We start from the raw sequence: 26,554 nt of genomic DNA on the forward strand, positions 1-26,554 counted from the left end.
AGTACAGAACCGTTACCTCTGATAATGTGAAGACTATAGTATGAGTACAGAACCGTTACCTCTGATAATGTGAAGACTATAGTATTAATACAGAACTGTTACCTCTGATAATGTGAAGACTATAGTCTTAATACAGAACCGTTACCTCTGATAACGTGAAGACTATAGTATTAACACAGAACCGTTACCTCTGATAATGTGAAGACTATAGTATTAATACAGAATCGTTACCTCTGATAATGTGAAGACTATAGTATTAATACGGAAACGTTACCTCTGATAATGTGAAGACTATAGTATTAATACGGAAACGTTACCTCTGATAATGTGAAGACTATAGTAATAACACAGAACCGTTACCTCTGATAATGTGAAGACTATAGTATGAGTACAGAACCGTTACCTCTGATAATGTGAAGACTATAGCATTAATACGAAACACGAGGTTAACCAGAACGGAAGAGTTTCGTGATTTCGGCCAGTTTAACTCTTTTCCTGATAAACTAATCAAATACGCTGAGAAATGTGATATACTTTTACATGAAAAATACATGGGAGCTGTTAATAATCACTTTCCGTTTATGATGAAATACACACGAAGTAGTCAGTTGGTTTGATGAATACTGGAAGATAATCATTTGAAAATACTAGTATACCAAAACATCTCCCAAAATCTCGATTTTATTTATTTAATCAAAGACACTTCTTCCTTGGGAAGGAGTAGGTTTTCATAGGTTCATTTGTCAGTGATCGCCGCCACACGTTAAGAATGTCATAATGGTGCTATGAGCATTTCTCTTTTGTTGGAAGTTGGCATTTGGAGACATGTCTGTAGGAAAGGTCAGTCTGGCAGCAGCATCCTGCATCGGGTTAACATGGATGAGATGGTGATGAATGCAGCAGTGCCAGACAGGGAGTCTGCAGGTATCTTTCACTCGGCTCTACAAGCAAGTGGCACAGTATCCCTTCCTTTATTTGTCCTACACGTACTCGATTAATTGCACAATTGTTAGAGCCTGTTACATTTTAACTAATAATTTCGGTAAGTTCATCCAACCGTGTACGATACACTGCCTGTTCCACATTCCGCCTGTTCCACACTCCGCCTGTACCACACACCGCCTCTACCACACTCCGCCTGTACCACACTCCGCCTCTACCACACTCCGCCTCTACCACACTCCGCCTCTACCACACTCCGCGTCTACCACACTCCGCCTCTACCACTCTCCGCCTCTACCACTCTCCGCCTCTACCACACTCCGCGTCTACCACACTCCGCCTCTACCACTCTCCGCCTCTACCACACTCCGCCCCTACCACACTCCGCCTCTACCACACTCCGCGTCTACCACACTCCACCTCTACCACACTCCGCCTCTACCACACTCCGCCTGTACCACACTCCGCCTCTACCACACTCCGCGTCTACCACACTCCACCTCTACCACACTCCGCCTGTACCACACTCCGCCTGTACCACACTCCGCCTGTACCACACTCCGCCTGTACCACACACCGCCTCTACCACACACCGCCTGTACCACACTCCGCCTCTACCACACTCCGCCTCTACCACACTCCGCCTCTACCACACTCCGCCTCTACCACACACCGCCCCTACCACACTCCGCCTGTACCACACACAGCCTCTACCACACACCGCCTCTACCACACACCGCCTGTACCACACTCCGCCTCTACCACACACCGCCTCTACCACACACCGCCTGTACCACACTCCGCCTCTACCACACTCCGCCTCTACCACACTCCGCCTCTACCACACTCCGCCTCTACCACACTCCGCCTGTACCACACACAGCCTCTACCACACACAGCCTCTACCACACTCCGCCTGTACCACACTCCGCCTCTACCACACTCCGCCTCTACCACACACCGCCTGTACCACACTCCGCCTCTACCACACTCCGCCTCTACCACACTCCGCCTCTACCACACTCCGCCTCTACCACACTCCGCCTCTACCACACTCCGCCTCTACCACACTCCGCCTGTACCACACACAGCCTCTACCACACACCGCCTCTACCACACACAGCCTCTACCACACTCCGCCTCTACCACACACCGCCTGTACCACACTCCGCCTCTACCACACTCCGCCTCTACCACACTCCGCCTCTACCACACTCCGCCTCTACCACACACCGCCTCTACCACACTCCGCCTCTACCACACTCCGCCTGTACCACACTCCGCCTGTACCACACACCGCCTCTACCACACTCCACCTCTACCACACTCCGCCTGTACCACACACCGCCTCTACCACACTCCGCCTCTACCACACTCCGCCTCTACCAGACTCCGCCTGTACCACACTCCGCCTCTACCACACACCGCCTGTACCACACTCCACCTCTAACACACACCGCCTCTACCACACTCCTCCTGTACCACACTCCGCCTCTACCACACTCCGCCTGTACCACACTCCGCCTCTACAACACACCGCCTGTACCACACACCGCCTCTACAACACACCGCCTGTACCACACACCGCCTCTACTACACTCCGCCTCTACAACACACCGCCTGTACCACACTCCGCCTCTACCACACTCCGCCTGTACCACACTCCGCCTCTACAACACTTCGCCTCTACCACACTCCGCCTCTACAACACTCCGCCTCTACAACACACCGCCTGTACCACACACCGCCTCTACTACACTCCGCCTCTACAACACACCGCCTGTACCACACTCCGCCTCTACCACACTCCGCCTCTACCACACTCCGCCTCTACAACACTTCGCCTCTACCACACTCCGCCTCTACCACACACAGCCTCTACCACACTCCGCCTGTACCACACTCCGCCTCTACAACACTTCGCCTTTAACCACACTCCGCCTCTACCACACTCCGCCTCTACCACACACAGCCTCTACCACACTCCGCCTCTACCACACTCCGCCTCTACAACACTTCGCCTCTACCACACTCCGCCTCTACCACACTCCGCCTCTACCACACACAGCCTCTACCACACTCCGCCTCTACCACACACAGCCTCTACCACACTCCGCCTCTACCACACACAGCCTCTACCACACTCCGCCTCTACCACACTCCGCCTCTACCACACTCCGCCTCTAACACACACCGCCTCTACCACACTCCGCCTCTACCAAACTCCGCCTCTACCACACTCCGCCTCTACCACACTCCGCCTCTACCACACTCCGCCTCTACCACACTCCACCTGTACCACACTCCGCCTGTACCACACTCCGCCTCTACTACACCACCTTTACGACACACTGCTTCTACCATACTCGGCCTCTACCACACTGCCTCTACGACACACCGCCTCTACCACACACCGCCTCTACCACACACCGCCTCTACCACACATCGCCTCTCCCTCACTTTGCCTCTACCGCACCACCTTTACGACACACCGCTTCTACCATACACGGCCTCTACCACACCTCCTCTACTACACACCGCCTCTACTACACCAGCCGTGTACGACACACCGGCTCTACGACACACTGCCTCTACCACACCAACCCTGTACGACACTCCGCCTCTACCACACTCCGCCTCTAACACACACAGCCTCTACAACACTTCTCCTCTACCACACACCGCCTCTACCACACACCGCCTGTACCACACTCCGCCTCTACCACACTCCGCCTCTACCACACTCCGACTCTACCACACTCCGCCTCTACCACACACAGCCTCTACCACACTCCGCCTCTACCACACACAGCCTCTACCACACTCCGCCTCTACCACACACAGCCTCTACCACACTCCGCCTCTAACACACACAGCCTCTACAACACTTCTCCTCTACCACACTCCGCCTCTACAACACTTCGCCTCTACCACACTCCGCCTCTACCACACACAGCCTCTACCACACTCCGCCTCTACCACACTCCGACTCTACAACACTTCGCCTCTACCACACTCCGCCTCTACCACACTCCGACTCTACCACACTCCGCCTCTACCACACACAGCCTCTACCACACTCCGCCTCTACCACACACAGCCTCTACCACACTCCGCCTCTACCACACACAGCCTCTACCACACTCCGCCTCTACCACACACAGCCTCTACCACACTCCGCCTCTACCACACTCCACCTGTACCACACTCCGCCTGTACCACACTCCGCCTCTACTACACCACCTTTACGACACACTGCCTCTACCATACTCGGCCTCTACCACACTGCCTCTACGACACACCGCCTCTACCACACACCGCCTCTACCACACACCGCCTCTACCACACATCGCCTCTCCCTCACTTTGCCTCTACCGCACCACCTTTACGACACACCGCTTCTACCATACACGGCCTCTACCACACCTCCTCTACTACACACCGCCTCTACTACACCAGCCGTGTACGACACACCGGCTCTACGACACACTGGCTCTACCACACCAACCCTGTACGACAAACCGCCTCTACCACAAAGCAAACTCGTAATCTACGACATCATAATAAAGTTGTTCCATCCACTCATTCACCACTGCTGCTGATAATGACAAGTAGTACTTGTGATATCATTTTCCTTTCAGCGCATTTGAATAGACATGTCTGTCGATAGCTAATCTATTTATATACTGTGACAAAGGTTGTTCCGTTGTCTGCGTCTTGAGTTGCCATTAAAGTGTCGACTGGCTACAAGATTGATCGAACGTATCCACCCCTTCAGTACTTATCGAGTTAGTCAATTGATGAACCTCCGGGAAACATACTGATTTCGTTACTACAGAATCCATTTGTCCGCATCAGCTATGCTCTAGATGCAAGTACCCTTCCTCTTACACCTTACACAAACCGTCACTGCTGCCATGACATCCTTTCGCCTTTTCCCCCCGAAAGCAGTGTCGTATTATAGGGATCCCACCAAATACAAGGATTTCCTTCTGAGATGTACATGCTACAATGAAGGGGCAACCTAACTGACAGGACAGACAAATGATTTTGACTACACGCAAATCCCATTCAAACATAGTGATGTGAGTTCCAGCACCATCGATAATCAGATAGTGGCATTCGGCAGCTTTTGATTGCAAGATAAACTTCTTAAGGCATCTACTGTAGATACGTCTCAATACATCTTCTCAATGCTGATTGGGTTATAAGGTTTGGAAGCCCAACAACTAGCTAAGAGGTATTTGTTAAGTTTATTGAGTAGTATTTGTTTAAGTGGTAATTGCATACCAGTCATTTCTTAAAGTGGCACGAGAAGTGCAGAGAATGGCCTGGGATTTTATAGAAAATACTTAATTGTTCCCACATTGTTTTCTACCAAACATACATTGTTGGAAGGTGTTTTCATTTTTTTCCTTTTGTAACAAAATATCTGGTTTTGCAGCTGAAGCTGAATATTATCCCTATAAAACATCAACCCACTCCCTGGCTCATCTCCCCATCCCTGATACCATTATACATATCAACATCAGTCAGTGCTTACAATGACCATTCCTCTCAGTCCCATATTCCCCATTCCTTCATTCATCGTTCCAACTCCACTGCTCTCTGAGTCATCATTTCCATCCCTGACATAACCACACTCAACGTCATTACGACCATAATTCAGCTCCCACTACCAGCCTCAACGCCATCACAAACATAATTCCGCTCCCACAAACACCCTAAACGTCCTCACGATCATAATTCCGCTCCCACAACCAAACTCAACGGCACTACGATTATAATTCCGCACCCACAACCAGCCTCAACGTCATCACAATCATAATTCCGCTCCCACAACCAGCCCAACGTCAATCGCAATCATAATTCCGCTCCCACAACCAGCCCAACGTCATCATGATCATAATTCCGCTCCCACAACCAGCCCAACGTCATCACGATCATAAATCCGCTCCCACAACCACCCTCAACATCATCACGATCATAATTCCGCTCCCACTTCCTCTCCCACAATCACTTTCCCCATCCCACCGCCAAAATCACATTTCAGCCTTCACTATCACCATCACAATCCCTTTCTCACAATCAAGTTTCAGCCTTCACTATCCCCTCACAATCCTTTTCCCACAATGGAGTTTCAGCCTTCACTATTCCCTCACAATCCCTTTCTCACAATCGAGTTTCAGCCTTCACTATCCCCTCACAATCCCTTTCTCACAATCAAGTTTCAGCCTTCACTATCCCCTCACAATCCCTTTCTCACAATCGAGTTTCAGCCTTCACTATCCCCTCACAATCCCTTTCTCACAATCAAGTTTCAGCCTTCACTATTCCCTCACAATCCCTTTCTCACAATCGAGTTTCAGCCTTCACTATCCCCTCACAATCCCTTTCTCACAATCAAGTTTCAGCCTTCACTATCCCCTCACAATCCTTTTCCCACAATGGAGTTTCAGCCTTCACTATCCCCTCACAATCCCTTTCCTACAATCGAGTTTCAGCCTTCACTATCCCCTCACAATTCCCCTCCCGTCTTCATTCCACTCCGTTACGGTGGGAACATGCAAGAGCCAACACGGCTGCACAAGTATTGAACAGTCTAAACTAAACAACCATGTGTACATAATACACAAGGCTCGTGTCTGAATATTCTATCTTCAATGAATGTTATGTGTTGACACTTGGGCTGAACGACGAACAAAATGTCGGGGAATAATTGAACAATGATTGCACCTGCACGAGCAGCGCTGATGGCGACTTTCTACACGTTCCTCTGACTTGATACCAAAACTATAAAAACCGATTTTACTGGGAGTTGTGAATGCGATTAATACACCGTATTGAATTATTGCTTATGGATTTTATTAACTCTGTTAGAACCCTATCCTACTCATTTACCTCCAACCAGTCTGTACCAGGTACACGGACTGGTTATAGAAGGAAGTTCGTACTCGAGCGTCACCAATTGGATACGTTCTGACATGTGTATAACATTCGTTGCTATATACGAGGTCCAACGTCGTGTCAAAGATTATTGCACTTATATAGCGACGTGCATATACGTGTGTGTGTTTGTGTGGCTGCTTGTACTAGTCCAGACTGATGCCGATTTATAGTGCTAGCTCACTGAGATACCATGCCGCAGTTTAACATGAATACCCCACTCAGACACAATATACTGACTCCGAGCCGACCAGTCCTTGTTTTAGCCCCTTAATGCCGAGCGCCAGACAGGGTAACAACAAGTACCATCTTTTAACGTCTTTTGGTATGACGCGGTCGGGGATCGAACCCCGGACCTTCCGCTCTGCGGGCGGACGCTCTACCACTAGACCACGGAGGCGGTCTGCTATATATGACGCAATACCGTATCTGTCTCCATGTGATATAGGAGACAATTATAGCTGTAAGACAGAGGCCCGTATTCATTGAGTCTGGACCAAAACAAAACAGAGATAGATATTATTAACCTGTCTCACAATCAATCTGTCTCAAAATCAGACTCACTGACTTAGTTGATGCATATCATCGTATCCCGATTGCGTGGATCGATGCTCATGATGTCAGTCACTGGATTGTCTGGTCCAGACTCGATTATTTACAGACCGCCGTGATACAAACACAATCAATCTAGTGACTAAGCATTACCACCTGATCCAGTTAGTCGCATGTAATTTATCACACACGTTTGAGACACATAATAAAAAAGTATGTAAGTATCTGAAATCCCAGTATGTGTTAGATGTGGCACCAGCGAGCAGTTCGGGGTTTCACATGTATTTCATTAGCTGTATATGTTAATTAATACCTAGTTGTGACGTGAATCACTGCCTCTCAGGTTGTACTATTAGCTTTAACTTGTATACAGAAGACCCGTGTTGAAACAAACGGCCTTGCGAGGCTTAAGAAATGACAACTTTCAACTTGACGTCACGTCATTGTGTTTGATAGCGGTTTTCCCTCGTGAAAATGTGAATTATTACGAGCACAATTATAAAGCTGCCGCAGAAGAGTAACGTCACGGAATATGTTTAGGGTTAGTTGTTTATCAGGGAAATATTCCCAAACATACCTGTACACTCGTTCCCGTTTAATACTGTTTATACTGCAATTCTTATTACAAAAAAGTATACCTGGCCATTTTTGCGACGTTCTTAGTCATACTCGGGGGCAGGGGTGGCCCAGACAAGCTGTGCAGAGTTGCGTCCCTTTGGCGTGCCAGTATCTACAGTCGTGGTTCGAATCCCGGTTCACCTCGATTGTGTGCCTAGGTTTATCAGTACCATACCCGTGTTGGTGGGTTTAACCAAAGTGGTAAATGTCTAAGACGAGCATAATTTCTGGCTTTCCCCCAACGACACGCCGCCATATAACTGGAATACCTTTCTCACTGTTACATAACGGGAGCTAGTGTTGTAATCTTTATATATATACTACTTAAAAGACGTTAATGGACACCTGATTCTTGCATATTACTATAGTTTATCGGCCATGCCATGACTCACTATAATAATATGAAAGAATCGAGTGCCATGCAATGACAGAGTAACCAAACAATAACAGTAAATGATTAAGAAACAATCGGGTGTTCTTTTACTTATTTTGAGTAGTATATGTAACCGTATTTTGTGTTGTGCTGTGTTGAGTTGAGTTGAGTTGTGTTAAGTTATGTTGTGCTGTGCTGTGCCGAGTTGTGTAGTGTAGTGTTGTGTTGTATAATTACGTCGTTCATATTCTGCAAATTTGTTTGAATTTCTATTCTCGGGACAACTTGTTTATCTCGTACTGCATCGTTGCACCCTAAACAACTACGGTATATGAGCTAATGATATCATCATAAAGCTCCTCCCCGACGTTATCCAATCTTCTTTACACAATTAAGGCCTATATTATTTATAAAACTGCACTTTGGCGACTAATTAAATAGCTAAACAACGACATTTTCCATCATGAAACCATATTAATATCTCATTAAGCCCATGGAACAAGTCCCCTTGAACTCACTTGTGCGTATATGTAAATATTGTATGTTGAATGATGTGATTCACTACCTCTGGGAAGCCTGCTAATGATATCAGACATAATAGAGCACAAGGCTGTAAGCTCACCCTACAATGTCGTACTAGTGACGATCAATGCTGCCAACCACTGAAAGCTTTCCTCTGTCTCATAATGAGAATTCTGGCCATGACTTTACTATTGCTGTTGATTGGCTCAATTCTGTGTAGTATGCTATGTAGAAGTTTGCCATTTATTTGTTAATTGTTCAAGCTTTCCACTAATGCTTTTTTTTCAGAAGGGAACTTTAATGGCGTGTAATTGATTGAGGATACGGGGTTCAGGGTTACTGTCCTACTACAGACGAATCTAACTTGGAGTGGTTTGCAGTTTGACAGGCGTGAACACTTTATTCGGATGGAGCTTAATTCAACATGATTTACATCCTGGAAAAGGACTAATTATGGAAAATGCCAAACCGATTCTTTTATGATTACATCGGCGTAGTTGTGCGTGGCATCTCAAGAGTCGCCGGAACTTTGATTATGTTTTTTTAATTTCATTTGTCCTTTTTCCCTCGATAACCTTTCCGTAAACATTACAGGATGATGTTATTAGTTTAGCTCTAAATAAATTAATGTTTTCAAGAAGTGAAACATGGATTCAGCTCCCCGCGCCCCAAAAGGTGTCATTATATAACCCACACAAACAGAGACAGGGGGTGGGGGTGGGGGTGGGGAGGGGGGCGTCGAGGACAAGATGTAGATTAACTATGACCGCCAGACGAAATGCACACCACCGTAATCATTGCTGTGCTATTGTGGTAGGTAGCACTTGGTGAGGTTGACCTTTTTATAAGAAGGACTTTTACATGACATACATCTTAGAGATTTCTGTGACAGTGGGGCATTGGCTGTATTCGGGGACTGATATTTCACACTAGAGCTAATCACATAACACAAACAAATATGTTTATGTCGCCAAGGTCGCGGTGGTTTCAAGACGGCGTCAACGATAAGTGTGTTACATTTACATGCCTTTTGTGTAGAATATGACCTTTATGAATCTGTCCAACATTAGGGTGTTTTGTCGCTGCTTGGGTGATGACACTGTTGAGCTTTCGTACAAATCCTTGTAACTTGAACATGAAATGAAATGAACGGATTGTTTTCGTACTGTTTTGATTAAGTTAGGGGATTCTCATATCCGATGTGCGAGAGGCCATTGGTGGTTGAAGTCAGATGTTAACGTGTTTAACATAGGGCAGAAGAATATTTATAGGAACACATAGTCACTTAAATGCACGCACGCACGCACGCACGCACGCACGCACGCATGCACGCGCGCACACACACACACACACACACACACACACACACATACATACATACTGAGAGCGGAAGGTCCGGGGTTTGATCCCCGGCCGCGTCATATCAATATACGGTAAAATATGGTACTTGTTGTTACCCTGTCTGGCGATCGGCATTAAGCAACTTAAACAAGGACTGTCGGCTCGAAGTCAGTATACTGTGTCTGAGTGGGATATTCATGTCAGCTTTTTAAATCGGCAGCCTTACACACACGTGCATGCACGTCGCTGTGTAAGCGCAATAATCTTGAACGCGACGTTAAACCCCATTTCATCTCACCTCTTTCTACACTATTGAGCCCACAAACACCATGGACCCTTTAAACCACTGCCAATACTATAAGATATTTTAGTATTCCATTACAACAAACACTCATAATGTTCAGTGAAACATACAGGTATTGTCACCTTCACTGTATTGTGACGTCCTCAAGGAATCATAGGAAGGGAATACTGACACTGTAAGACATTGAATCCCCAGCTCTATCATCCGAAATGTGAAATTGGCTCATTAAGCTAAATGAAAAACTAATTTCTAATTTATATTCCCCCAAACCCCTTTTCTGTATGGTATTATACGGCAATATAACAACATGTATAAGTGAGTGAGTTGGGTTTAACGCCGCTTTTAACACAGTTATATTACGGCGTGTCAGCTTAATGTGGGAGGAAAGCCCGAAGTGATGCAGGTCTCGGACGTTTACCACTTCGGTGAAACCCACGAGCACGGGTATGGTGCTGACAAACCTAGAAACATAATCGGGGCGAACCGGGATTCGAACCCACAATCATAGGTTTCTGGCGTGCCCAAGGGACGCGACTCACAACGAATTGCGGCGCCTTAGACGACTGGGCCACCTGTGCCCCCACAACATTTATATATCAACTATAACAAGGGGTATTTTCTTTCCGCCATCGTCAGTTTGAATGTTGTTAACAGACGATTCCAGGATCTGCTAATGCAGGCGCACACAGAGTCACCGCCAACGCAATCATCTTAATACATTTGAAGAGTTCCCGAAAATTATATATTCAACCGGTGTTCGGATAAATGTCAAATTATTGGCTGTGCGGAAAGGCTTCACTTTTTTAGATTAAATGTTGATGGCGAGTGGTACAACCACTATGTACTGCTCCCTCATTTGACCGACAACTTCTGTTGATTATCACTCATTCCTAAGTCTCTCTGGGTCAGAAAACATGACATCGTCAGCAACAAGCGCAGTATAGAGCTAACAGCAGCAACTGCCGGGAGCTATTCATCAATGAGAGATGTGTGGGAGATTAGTTTGTGTATTTAAGGAACTAATTCGCCTGTTGACTGCCATCCACGCGGAAGAAATTACACCACTCCGTGATATTAATGCGCCCCTCTGAGCAGCGAAAGTCCCGTGACTTAATAGATCGAATAAAGTTTGGCAAATTACATAGCACGCGTGTAAAAACAATGTTATTAAGAAAACTGACGTTTCTGTAGGGTATCTAAAGGATACCTTGCTCGTACAGGAGTTGAAGGGGTCTTGTTAGACAGGACTCCTTCTTGAAAAAACAAAATGACACTACGGAATACGGAAAAGGCCCTAGGCCAAAGACTCGTGTCATCACAGGAACGTGATTCATAAAAAGATTGAAAATTGAATCAGATTTTTTCACAAATAACCCATCTTTGTTTAAACATAGAAAATCCATGTGACTTCTTGTATGCTGACACATGATGAATAATGCTATATGATTACATAAATGCAATTATTTTATTATCATGTATTTATGTCCTGTTCAAAGCGTTTCCCATGGCTCTCATTACAAGCACATTGCAATCTAAAGGGGAAGCTACGTGATGGACGGGAATGACACCATGCACCAAGACAAGCGTGGTTGTTCGGTTCAATATACATGTATTATACACGCATCAGTCCAAGATATATGTATTCTACATGCATCTTATTGATATATACGTCAACGATGTATGTGACATAATAGAAAACGCAATCCGCCTGAAGCCGAAAGGCGTAGAGTTTCTTCATTGAATAAACATGCTAGTTGTAACTTCAGAACAACAATTGCCATTCTGTGGAAATGATGTAAGCCCAACGATACCATATGCATGGAAACTGTCTCGGCGTGATGACCGAATGACTGATTGTATCTCGTTCAGGGCCATTCGGATAATAGACGTATTCCCTCGGTGCCAATTTATTACTACAAGGCATATGCAGTCTCTAAAGTCTTGTATACAGATGGAGATGGCTCACACTGGTCGTCTTTGATACTTCACACCGCCATTTAACTAAACCCACATCATCAGACAGAATACACACTGCTCGTTTTAAAACTGGTTGGTTTGAACGATGCCTTACGGTTAGCCGGTATGTGGTAAAATGCGATTACACATTGCACGATTATCACGGAACATTTGGACTTCTGATTTCGCTAATTACATTCATTCGTGTGTGTGTGTGTGTGTGTGTGTGTGTGTGTGTGTGTGTGTGTGTGTGTGTGTGTGTGTGTGTGTGTGTGTGTGTGTGTGTGTGTGTCCACATTTATTTACGTCGATCAGTTACAAAACAGCAAAGGGACGAGCACATACATTGACGTCGATCAGTTACAAAACAGTAAAAGGGCGCGCACATACATTGACGTCGATCAGTTACAAAACAGTAAAAGGGCGCGCACATACATTGACGTCGATCAGTTACAAAACAGTAAAAGGACGTGCACATACATTGACGTCGATCAGTTATAAAACAGTAAAAGGACGTGCGCATACATTGACGTCAATCAGTTACAAAACAGTAAAAGGACGTGCACATACATTGACGTCGATCAGTTATAAAACAGTAAAAGGACGTGCGCATACATTGACGTCGATCAGTTACAAAACAGTAAAAGGACGTGCACATACATTGACGTCGATCAGTTATAAAACAGTAAAAGGACGTGCGCATACATTGACGTCAATCAGTTACAAAACAGTAAAAGGACGTGCACATACATTGACGTCGATCAGTTACAAAACAGCCCAAGGGCGTGCACATACATTGACGTCGATCAGTTACAAAACAGCCCAAGGGCGTGCACATACATTGACGTCGATCAGTTACAAAACAGCAAAGGGACGCGCACATACCTTAACGTCGATCAGTAGGGATACAGCATCTGAATATGTACACACGTGGACACAGCACGTACATGTGCATACGACATTGACAGTTAGAACGGAGCACGTGAATGTGCACATACACATATTTGTATTTGACGTCGAAACTGAAGTCGAAAACCCATGCTATATGGCAGATGAACGACACTCTTTTTCATATTACGATTAGAAGACATACAAATGAAATGACCTGAAGTCAGTCATACACTCCCTCACTTCTCGTTCCTTGTACGTAGACCGGTGTGTTCCCTATTATTATTATTTGACCCGAGAAGATCCGGGTTAGAACAGGTCTTCAGCAACATATATGCTTGTCGTAAAAGGCGACTATGCTTGTCGTGAGAGGCGACTAACGGGATCGGGTGGTCAGGCTCGCCGACTTAATTGATGCATGTCATCAATCCAAATTGCGTGGATCGACGCTCTGGTTTATTCGATTATTCGATTAGCTGGAATATTGCTGAGTGCGGCGTTAAACAACGAACCAACCAACCAACCAACCTATCATTATTATTTGCGCGTTTCCAAATGAAACTCGTTTTCGCCGGTGTGCCTATCACACGAAGTACTTTTTGCGCCTCTTTCATAGTAACAATAATGATCAGCTGCAAAACTGAAAATGCTTTTAATGATTCGTAAATAAATTTGCCCGTCTGAATACAGTTTACTGCTCTGAACTTCAAACGCCATACCAGGTTTTGTGTTTAGTCGCCAACCAATTATGAGACAAAATAGTAAGATCTCCAAATCTATATTTCCATATATATTCACAAGCGAATGTCTCAGCAAAGGTACGCTCCCATAGATACCTTTCTGCTCTGCTGTAACATGGCTATGGGGTTGCTGGGGCCACGAGACAAACATCTAGTGTCTCAATGATTTTCAGTTATTCTTTTAATAATATTCACCACATTTTCAAAGAAATTACGCCCAAAGGAATCTGTTTTGACAGATAATCGACACTGATTATTCTCTGGCGTTGATGTTTAAATTATAGTTCCATCGGTGTTTATTGTACGTCAAAAGAAGTTCATTGTTCATAGGCTCAGAAAGAATATACAGAGTTTAAATAATTGCCAGATGACCTTTTGTCTACTTGACAAGTAAACGCTACATCTTGTAGCTATTGTGAAAGATCAAGGGTTTATAGAACTGTGTACATTAAGGCTAAGATGACAGGGCAACCGCGTATCATCAAAAGAAGAGAAGCTATCATCCGCCCACCTACTGAATACAGTGCCACGTGTGAGATGAAATAAGCTTTAATAAACTATACCTCAACTGTTATACGTATATTGTTGTTCATGACACGGCCTCAACTCACTGTGGGAGTGAGTTATATACTCACCGCGAGTACAATACATGTTGGTCAATAAATGAAGACTAACTCATATTTAAGAAGTATTCACGAGGCTCATGAGTGAGTGAGTGAGTGAGTGAGTGAGTATGGTTTTACGCCGCTTTTAGCAATATTCCAGCAATATCACGGCAGGGGGACACCAGAATGGGCTTCACACATTGTACCCATGTCGGGAATCGAACCCGGGTCTTCGGCGTGACGAGCGAACGCTTTAACCACTAGGCTACCCGACCGCCCCACGAGGCTCATGAACGCATCACATGTGACGTCATAAATCCATGACTCGAGATGCACCATTTGTCTTGTGCAGGATTAGCGTGTAAAGTTTGGAAATCACGTGCGGCATATCGTGATAAGAATAAAACACTGTAATTTCTTGACTGGTTGTTAGTTTTGTCATTAATTGGTACACATTGGAAACACGTGTTCTTAATCTTACGTCATACGTCTTTATATGTTTGTCTGGTTTGCGTTTCTTTTGGTGGTGAGTATATATGGTGTGTCTGTAATGTGGGTGGAGAGCCGGAAGGGTAACATACGTCGTAAAGCAATGGCCAGGGGTGGGATGCTCACAAATAATGGATCAAAATTAGGGCTACCAAGGGATTCAAACACAGGACCAGCTTTGAGCTGAAGGTTTTAGTTCCTCGAGTGTGGAATATATGTTAGGGTTAAAAAAGAAACTGTGTGTCGTACATAGGCGCGTCACTCTAAATCCTGCGCGTCACTAATATTTATTGACAATAAATCATACATACAATCGACTGTTTTTGGAAGAGATTTCTTGTGGATATGGATTAGGGTTTTGTCGCTTCTTTTACTCTTATATCAATGCTAGGCACCTGACATTGAATTAAAGGGCAAAGTTCTATGTGTTCCCAATTCGGTTTGCTGGTATACTTGGTGGGTACAAATCTATAGTGTTTCTGCATCATCACTTTCGCGTTATGAAACACAGTCAAATAGTGATGATGACAGGTGTTCTTGCCCAAACTGAAAGTGAAGTCATCCGTCTTGAGACCGCCTCCGTGGTCTTGTGGTAGAGCGTCCGCCTAGAGAGCGGAAGGTCCGGGGTTCGATCCCCGACCGCGTCATACCAAAAGACATTAAAAGATGGTACTTGTTGTTACCCTGTCTTCCGCTCGGCATTAAGGGGCTAAAACAAGGACTGGTCGGCTCGGAGTCAGTATACTGTGTCTGAGTGGGGTATTCATGTTAAACTGCGTCATGGTATCTCAGTGAGCTAGCACTATAAATCGGCATCAGTCCGGACTAGTACAAGCAGCCACACAAACACACACATGTACATGCACGTCGCTATATAAGTGCAATAATCTTGGACGCGACGTTAAACCCCATCTCACCTCACCTCACCTCACCTCACCTCACCTCACCTCACCTCACCTCACCTCACCTCACCTCACCTCATCCGTCTTGACACACAGTCTTGTTGATATTTTATTGCAACGAATCCTTGTGCTTATATCTAAAGAGATATCAAACAGATGAGGCGATTATACTGGTCTCTTTTTCAGTTCCCGTGGGTAGATCAGTGGAAGAGAATTGGCTGAATAACAATACGAACCATATCAGATCATGGACCTACTCCTCCATGCTTTCGAGAAAATTGGAGAATCATTTTTGTTATGCAGCCTAACGAAGCGTTGTTATTCTGTCGTTTCGTCGAGTCTAGACTTTAAGGAAAGCAAACAGAACCTTTTTATTGTGTCAGATGGTTGACGAGAGTCGCCATCCCACCTGAACACACTACATAGGAGAAAGTTATGGTTATCAAGCTTGACTTTGGAAGTAACCTTGTTTGTTAACGTTGTCCATCTCTTATGCCTTTGATCATCGCTACCAAGAAAGCAAATCTAGGCTATAATTATGTTTGGCGAGAACATCAGGTCCTGACCCACTTCTTACAGCGCTGTGCACTCATGCAGGCGTTTGCCTATCATTTACAATGTGGTCGTGACGAGGTTGGCCAGGATGGCCAATCTAATCATACTACCGAGAGCAAGACGACATCATTACAAAGGATATAAATACTATATTTACTAAGAAAGGCTGACTTATACTATATTCTATTACAATACGACTTTACATAAATGTATTCGCCACATGATCCAGTTCCATAGCAAATATCCAAATTACAAGCAACGATTAAGGTATTTGTAACAGAAACACTGTCATACATGTTAGCGTGAGGTTCGAATTTGACAAAGGACGACGTGAGATAAGGGCCGTATTCTGCCCACTGGACATTTGCGGACAACTTTGTAGTAGTATGAGTATTATTAAACAACTTCAACTGGTAGATACATGTACTAGTCTTTTGCTTTTCTTACACTTGCAATTTTTTTACTTCAGGCATCTTCAAGTACATCATTGAGGTTAACTGATCTAATAAGGATATGTTTTTCTAACTTAAGGGGAAAATCAAAGTAAGAGCTAATCCATGACCTAAGACGATTGTTTTGGCCATATGTTCGTACTGTTTTTATGGACATGTCGTAACAAAATCATTTTGGGTCAAATAGTTGTTCACGATTATATTTGAAAAAATACCACTAAAATCTACCTTTTCAACACATTTATAGCTTTGCATACTGATTAGCGTTGTTATGTTTCCAACGTGTTGAAAGGAGGCCCAGTTGTCATTCATGTGCACAAATCTAATGACTGTCGTAACAACTACAAAAAGTTTTTTCTCATTTGTTATAATTTCCGATTTCTCCTTTCTGATCCATCCTTTGCCCTTAACGCCCAATGGAATCTGCTTCAGCAGGTAATCGGGGCTGATATTCCCAGGCGTTGACGTTTTATAGTAAAACATACAAATCATGTGTGTACAAATGAGAATTCGAAACTTCTTAATTGAAAACATTTCAGGTTTATCTCCATTCTGCCATGATAAAGAGAGAGAATAAACGCTAATAATTTCGTAAACGCTGATGCGGTCAGTGATGTCGAATGCAGGAATCAATGGCGATAGTTTTTATTTCGCGCATGCATGTCGTCATCCGCTACATAATCTTAAGTTCCTCTTAAAGCCTAACAGTTTTAGCTTGAGAAAATTAAACCCTATAGTGTAGATACTCAGCCTATAAGCAATATCTAAACGGTCCTCCCTAGTTAACATGAGGCGACCTTGTAATAAATAAACGCGACAAAACCCTTCTAATGTTCTTGCGACACTTCTGCCAAAAGCAGAGTCGATTGTAGTACGATTCCGACCAAATAATGATCACTGTTTAGAAATAACTATCAGATAGTGATGATACAGGTGCGTTCACTGCCCCACCGGTGCCATCCGTCACAAACACATGCAAAGGCAAGCCAATTGTTCACCTAAAAAACACGGGCACAAATGGTACTCATCAAAACAGAACATTGCATCGAACATAAATTGTGTCCCTGATGCGTCAGATTTTGAAATGTCTTCCACATGTCTACCATAACAATTTTGGAAATTTTGGCCTATGCCTTGAAATTTATTTTGTGTGAAGGAGAATCTGTAACAATGTTTCGTGCATTGATATATACTCGACATGATATATACACTCGTGGGCAAGTGATTCAGGATGTTCGGTTGGCCATATGGACCTCATCTCTGTAGCAAACAGGCGGGGGAAGAGTGAGAATCAATTTTCAGCTTGTTCCACGGTCTAATGACCTACTTCCTTCAAAATCTGGTATTTGTGGGACTTGATTATAGTAATGTCACTATGTTGGGTGGAAGATTGACCACTTGCCTTTGATTGCAGGGGAAGGAGCACACGAGGTTAAGCGGGATAATAAAATACTTCCTACTTTTTGTGAACAGCAAATAAACTTGGCAATAGAAGGCGGTGGGAGCCACATCCTGTATCAGCCTTAAGAAAAGGTTAAATTTCCCTATAACCATGCCATGTCGAATCTAAGCTACGATTCACTGACTTAACTGCCACTGTCTTGTCCGTTTAACTGTTAGTCCTCGTGTGTACGTCTCTATATAGAATCTCTGTGAGCAATTCTAAACTAGCTGTGCAACTGTGTCATTGTTTACTATGAGTGACTGAGTATGGTTTTACGCCGCTTTTAACAATATTCCAGCAATATCAGGGCGGGGGACACCAGAAATGGGCTTCACACATTGTACCCATGTCGGGAATCGAGCCCGGGTCTTCGGCGTGACGAGCGAACGCTTTAACCACTAGGCTACCCGACCGCCCGCCTTAAGAACGAATCTCTGTAGTCGGACAATGTTTCACATGTTTGGCATCCAACTTATTTCAGCAGTTACACTAAAGAGAACATACCCCCTGAGTGTTTGCTCAATCAAATATGTAGAGAACATCATCGTTATCATGGGTACCTTATGAATTTCATTTCCGACCCCTCGTTACTAAATCGAAAAAGAGTGAGGGAGTTGACAGTATTCCAGTTATATCACGGCGTGGCAGTTTAATGTGGAGGAAAGCCCGAAGTGATGCAGGTCTCTGCAGACGTTTACCACTTCGATGAAGTATCAATGCATTTTGGGGTATCTCGTTTTTGACATTAGTTTGTATCCAAATTAAATCTTATCTGATAAAAAGGGACACAAATATGAATATAATTGGTCGCCAAAACGCAGCTTATTACACAACCATGGTACAAGTTCATGCTTTCCATGAAAATCAAAATGTATGTGCGTTTTCGTGTGCCTTTCTGAAAAAAATGCACCCCAATAGATGGATTCAACATTCATGTATGGATACTAGCGCTCTGTCAAGACTTACGAGGAATCAGAGAAATCTAGCTTTAGGAAGACTGCATGCTGGTCAGACCGCACGAATGGTTGCCAAAGCTTTCAGTATCCACGTGGGAACCACCTGCAACGACACCAGACCACCAATAGCGCCAATGACCGCCCGCAAACTGGGGATCCCACCACAGACGCATCAGTGCTGATACAGTGCGTCGACGTTTGGCAGCAGGAATATCCGCTGTCAATCGTACTATTGCTCCAGTATCATAGCTCATCGCCGCCATCACCGACTACAGTAGGCCACACAGCATCAAAATTGTCGGCAGAGAGGAAACGTTATTTTCTCGGAGTAGATGGCAGAGTGAGAGTTTGGCACTAACGTGGGGAACGTTCAGATTGCTGTGTGATGGAAAGAGTGAGTGAGTATGATGTTATGCCCCTTTTAGCAATATTCCAGCAATACCACGGCGGGGTACACCAGAAATGGGCTTCACACATTGTTTCCATGTGGGGAATCGAAGCCGGGTCTTCGGCGTTAACCACTAGGCTACCCTAACGTCCCTTGTGATGGAAAGGGACTCCTGGGATGGCCCAAGCATCATGGTATGTTGGGCTATTGCTCCCAATCAGAAGTTTTGTCCTGTGGTGTTCCAGCATGTTGGCCCAGGAAGAGGCAGTCGTGTCACAGCTGCCCGTTACATCATCAAACCTCACGTCAAGCCACAGATTGGACGTCGCTTGCACCACGTCTTCCAGAACGACAGCGCCCGTGCTCATGCTGCAAACGCAACAGGGGACTTCCTGCAACAACCTGGCCTCCGAAACACGCAGTGGCCTGCACTCAGCCCAGATTTAAACCCCAGGGAACACGTGTGGGACGAGGTTCAAAGAAGACCGAATGACGTGCAATCAAGGCCGACAATTGCAGATGGACTCAGTCATTGTTCTTCATCACTCGACTTATTCACTCTTTGTACAGAAGAGACCCGTGAAGATCCGGGGTAGAATATGTCATCAGCAACCCATTCTTGTCGTAAAAGGCGACTATGCTTGTCGTAAAAGGCGACTAACGGGATCGGGTGGTCAGGCTCGCTGACTTGGTTGATGCATGTCATCGATCCCAATTGCGTGGATCGATGCTCATAATGTTAATCACTGGATTGTCTGGTCCAGACTCGATTAGAGTGCGGCGTTAAAAAACCAACCAACCAACCAAATTGTACAGAAGACGCCTGGCTGTTATAAACGCCCGAGGTGGTCACACAAGATACTGACTTTCACTTCTCATATTCTTATCTGGTGATTTATTTATTGAGAACGGTTGGCATAACTCTTGGACATGTGGTGATCAGAACAATGAAGTTTCATGTCAATCCTGCTTCTCAATCTGTGTTCATCATATTTTGAAGTTAAAGACTCTGATATCTTGCGTTGGAGTGATGTTTCGTATGTGGTTCAGTATACTTTCCATCACCAGCTCCTTGATTGACGTTTACAAATACCTCTGATGCCTCGTCAATGTCGATGAGAAGGTCCAGCAAGCACCTCCTGCAGTGGCGAATCTAGGATTTTGAAAACTTTTTCTGACACACTAAACAATTAGTTCACGAATCTACATGTGGGGATATATTAATACGTTGTCATGCAAGGTGTCTTTCCCCGCTCTGTCGATTCGATTATGCTACGAATGAACCGTTCTACTCTCACCATCATCGTCATCATCATCATTGTCTTTGTCTTCTCTGCGCTTTTAGCTTTCCAGATCGTCTGTGGTACTGACCCAGGGACATTTACAGTTATACTCTGTCTGCATCCCCCAAGAATCGTTGTCACATAGTGACACAAGCCTAGACTGAGATCACTCTAGTGTGACTTGGGCCAAGGCTCAGGGCATTCCACCTTAGTAGGCCCACATCACTGCCCCGGCAGTATTATATATATTGTGTATCATCAGACGTATATTGCTGTGCTATAAATGATATTCTTTAATTTTTTTCAGACATATTCATCCTCAACCGTCCTGTACATGTAGTCACGTCTTCGTGGATACGTATTGCTTCATATTTATTTGTCTTTACAAACTGGCGAAATATTTGTACTTGAGAAATATCTCAATTCGGACTATATACATGATCGGCCAGACATTTTCCCCCATGGACAATTCTCCCTTTTGACAATGACCCATTAAGCATGCTGAGTGTTGGTGCTTGAGGATACCAAAGGCAACAGTCTATCATTGGAGGAAATTGGTAGTGAATGCTTAATGCCATGTAAATAGGATATCTTTAGGATTCTTAATCCTTTCATTCTTTGTGGGTCGTCTTTTCACGCTGATGGAAGGAAGTCACTCAACAAGTTCATGCATTCCATGTCAAAGAAGATCAGACTGGTTAGATTGGTTAGAATCCGTGTTTATCTGTGACACCTTCTCGATGTTGGCGTTTTATTGAACTTGACAAGTGAGGATGAATTTTGATATTCATATTATTATACTAGTAGTTTGGCCAATCATAAATAAAACTATGATTTAAATTATATGGTTGTTATATATCATATTTATATTCAGTGTGGAAAATGTCCCTCTGAGGACCTGTTATTTTGGGGTAATGTCTGAGTGGGATGTTGTCCATGTCTTATATACACAACGTACATATTCACTGTTATTCATTAATATAGTTTTTTTGAGTGTGTGCGCGTGTGTGTGCGTGTGTGTGCGTGTGTGTGCGTGTGTGTGTGTGTGTCTTAAATGAGAGAGGCGTTATTTTGGGCATCTTGTATTTAAGCGTCTATTTGGTTCTTTAAGTATTCTCCTGCCCTATGTTAAACACGTTAACAATCAATGGCCTCTCGCACATCGGATATGAGCATGCCTTAACTAACTCAAAACAGTACGAATGTGGGATGCATGATGTATTCAAGGTGGTATGCATGAATGTGGGATGCACAATGTATTCAAGGTGGTATGAATGTGTGATGCACAATGTATTCATAGTGGTATGAATGTGGGATGCATGATGTATTCAAGGTGGTATGAATGTGGGATGCATGATACATTCGAGGTGGTATGAATGTGAGATACATGATGTATTCAAGGTGGTATGCATGAATGTGGGATACGTGATGTATTCAAGATAGTATGAATGGAGGATGTTAATGTATTCAAGGTGGTATGAATGTGGGATACATAATGTATTCAAGGTGGTATGAATGTGAGATACACAATATATTTAATGTGGTATGAATCAAGGATGTTAATGTATTCAAGATGGTATGAATGTGGGATGCATGATATATTCAAGGTGGTATGAATGAGGTATACAAGATGTATTCAAGGTTGTATGAATGTGGTATGCATTATGTATTCAAGATGGTATGAATGGAGGATACATAATGTATTCAAGGTGGTATGAATGTGGGATGCATGATGTATTCAAGATGGTATGAATGCGAGATACATGATGTATTCAAGGTGGTATGAATGGAGGATACATGATGCATTCAATGTGGTATGAATGTGGGATGCATGATGTATTTAAGATGGTATGATTGGAGATACATGATGTATTCAAGGTGGTATGAATGTGGGATACATAATGTATTCAAGGTGGTATGAATGTGGTATATGTAATGTATTCAAGATGGTATGAATGTGAGATACATGATGTATTCAAGGTGGTATGAATGTGAGATACATGATGTATTCAAGATGGTATGAATGTGGGATATGTAATGTATTCAAGGTGGTATGAATGTGGGATATATAATGTATTCAAGGTGGTATGAATGTGGGATGCATGACGTATTCAAGATGGTATGAATGTGGGATGCATGATGTATTCAAGGTGGTATGAATGTGAGATACATGATGTATTCAAGATGGTATGAATGTGGGGTATATAATGTATTCAAGGTGGTATGAATGTGGGATATATAATGTATTCAAGGTGGTATGAATGTGGGATGCATGACGTATTCAAGGTGGTATGAATGTGGGATATATAATGTATTCAAGGTGGTATGAAAGTTGGATGCATGATGCATTTAAGATGGTATGAATGCGAGATACATGATGTATTCAAGATGGTATGAATGTGAGATACATGATGTATCCAAGGTGGAATGAATGTGAGATACATGATGTATTCAAGATGGTATGAATGTGAGATACATAATGTATTCAAGGTGGTATGAATATGAGATACATCATGTATTCAAGATGGTATGAATGTGAGATACATAATGTATTCAAGATGGTATGAATGCGAGATACATGATGTATTCAAGGTGGTATGAATGGAGGATTTTAATGTATTCAAGGTGGTGTGAATGTGGTATATATAATGTATTCTAGATGGCATGAATGTGAGATACATGATGTATTCAAGATGGTATGGACGTGAGATGCATAATGTATTCAAGATGGTATGAATGTGAGATACATGATGTATTCAAGGTGGTATGAATGGAGGATGTTAATGTATTCAAGGTGGTATGAATGTGGTATATACAATGTATTCAAGATGGTATGAATGTGAGATACATGATGTATTCAAGATGGTATGAATGTGAGATACATGATGTATTCAAGATGGTATGAATGTGAGATACATGATGTATTCAAGTTGGTATGAATGAAGGATACATGATGTATTCGTGGTGGTATGAATGTGGGGTATATAATGTATTCAAGGTAGTGTGAGTGGAGGATACATGATGCATTAAAGGTGGTATGAATGTGGGATACATAGTGTATTCACGGTCATATGAATGGAGGATATACAAGATGTATTCACGGTTGTCGAACACCGTGTGTACACGAGCATCCAATCAACAATACCATCGCCGTACCATTATATATTTGTTAAGGTCGGTTCGGAACATTGATTGTTTAACACCAAAACACGAACCTCATCTTGGTCTCATAAGATCCTGACATACTTGCATGTCCTAAAAATGTAGTTTGGGTATGTACGTAACGACACGCGTCTGTCTTCGAAGGATAGGAATTTCTGGCAAGAGAGATGCCCAGGTTAAACATCACACACACACACACACACACACACACACACACACACACACACACACACACACACACACACACACACACACACCACATCCACCCAATCAACAGTGGAACACACACAAGATGAACATCTTACAACTCTGGAGGGAACTATTTGCTTACATGGTTTCAACAATTTACACAACTACCAGCTTAGTAGCCCACTGGTACCTGCACACCCTCGGCCATTTAACCCAATCTCATCTTCTGTTTTTATTATAGGCACGGGCATCCACGGCTCGGTGGCCCGTGCCTCTCTTGGCATATCGCGGGATAAACAGAAACGGCTTCGCGGATGCTTTGCAATCATTTAGAAACAACATCACAACAGGTACCACTCCCTTTGCGTAAACGCTGCACCCACGCTTGTTTAAGATGCTTCAAACCTTAACATCTGATTTTAAAATTAACACAATGACACATGCGCTTGCCGTAAGAAACCTACCAACCAGAAAAATCAACTACAAAACAAATAGTTAACAGAATGATACAATGCGACATCCAGCTGAGAAGTTTTCTACTTCACTCAGACGTCCATAAAAAGAACTTAGAACACTGTTTCTATCACAATTACATGCAAAACTTATTTATTTGAAAATTTATTTGAAATAAAACGACCGACCTGTGAGAAAGTTCCACCCCTTGGCGGTTGAATCTTGTTTGTCCCGGACCGAGTTACTTGAGGGCGTGTCTGTCCGCACCCCTCTACATTTCTTCACACCCTAGCTCACCCGTCACAGCTACACCGCACCAAGTCCACCTCATACATGAGGGTTCAAAGTCGTGTGTTGTCGCCGTGCTGTCGTAGTCTGGTAGTAGCGAGTCCTACGTGGTGGAGGAAGAGACGATCAATGACAGTGACGACGGGTCAGTGTAGAGTTTGTCGCCGCCCGCAGCTAACGACTGGGGTGTTATGGCAAGGGCGTTCTCTTAAGGACTAGATGCTCAATCAGCACTGTCATCTCGGATGGCTTTGAGTAGGAAACCCTTGTGTTATTGCAGGATGCACTCTGGAAATACGTTGATCAATAACGTTATTTCTCGTCCCGTAAACGTACACACGGTAACAGTACGCTACGTATCATAAACATACTGCCACACAAAGAGATAGGTACTTGAGATGTAAGGGCGATGTGTAAAATTAAACGGAATAACTAAATCAGCACGGAATTATTTTTTCCCCCTTCCCTACCAATGTTAAAATGTTATCCCACTCATATATGCAATTGTAGTTACTGTTAATCCTCTACTGTTAATCCTCCACCTACTATATATATTCTGTACTATGTTCCTCATTCAGTCTTGCTTGACAACGGTATAAGGATCGATACCGAAACGTCGCTTTTCACAGTATTAAAGAAGTTGTTATCCATAAAATTGTGTCTGTCTTGTCACGGAAGTATTGTACAAACGTAACTGGAGATAGTTGTAAACTCTTTCATCAACGCTAAAACGAATTAACATTCATAAAATAAAATAAAAAATGAATTTTTATCGTTACCTCGATAGACATGTTAAAGCACCAACACATCGATGCATCCTTAATATAGTTTTTGTCATAATGGAGTTTATGAGAATGTAACAAATATTTCTATTCATGTGAAATAACATTTCCTGCTCCTATAACCCAGGAACAGAAATATTTCGTATACCAGGAAACTAAACTGAACTAGAATACGATACTTAAAAATGTTTCAATAAATTTAATAATCGAAACAAACCATATACAAAACGTCGACGCCAAACAATAATTCGTCTCGATTATCCGCCGAGACAGGTATCGTTGGGCATAAGAGTCACAATTGTGATGAAAATTATATGAATAGATTACTGAAAATATGCGATGAAAAAACAGCCATACGGAAACAACAATATGTTGGTCTTAAAACAATAAATACATGTTCAGACGAATAATATATCAAGAATGG

At 43.7% G+C, this 26,554-nt stretch overlaps 2 protein-coding genes across 2 annotated transcripts in view; one reads left to right on the forward strand and one right to left on the reverse strand.

The window, feature by feature from the left end:
• Positions 1–25,478, reverse strand: part of LOC139445197 (uncharacterized) — a 68,718-nt gene extending 43,240 nt beyond the window's left edge. The window contains exon 1 of the mRNA XM_071226326.1: positions 25,249–25,478. The gene's annotated coding sequence lies outside the window, so the exon portion shown is untranslated. The remainder of the gene's footprint in view (positions 1–25,248) is intronic.
• On the forward strand, positions 876–20,420 carry LOC139446399 (mucin-4-like). Its single transcript, XM_071227729.1, has 3 exons — positions 876–924; positions 1,048–3,253; positions 20,219–20,420. The coding sequence occupies exons 1-3, from the start codon at positions 876–878 to the stop codon at positions 20,418–20,420; spliced, it is 2,457 nt and encodes an 818-aa protein (XP_071083830.1).
• Positions 25,479–26,554: the final 1,076 nt, after the last annotated feature.

This window comes from Haliotis cracherodii, unplaced genomic scaffold (genome assembly GCF_022045235.1).
Source record: "Haliotis cracherodii isolate W230 unplaced genomic scaffold, xgHalCrac1.p SCAF_6, whole genome shotgun sequence".
NCBI lineage: Eukaryota > Metazoa > Mollusca > Gastropoda > Lepetellida > Haliotidae > Haliotis > Haliotis cracherodii.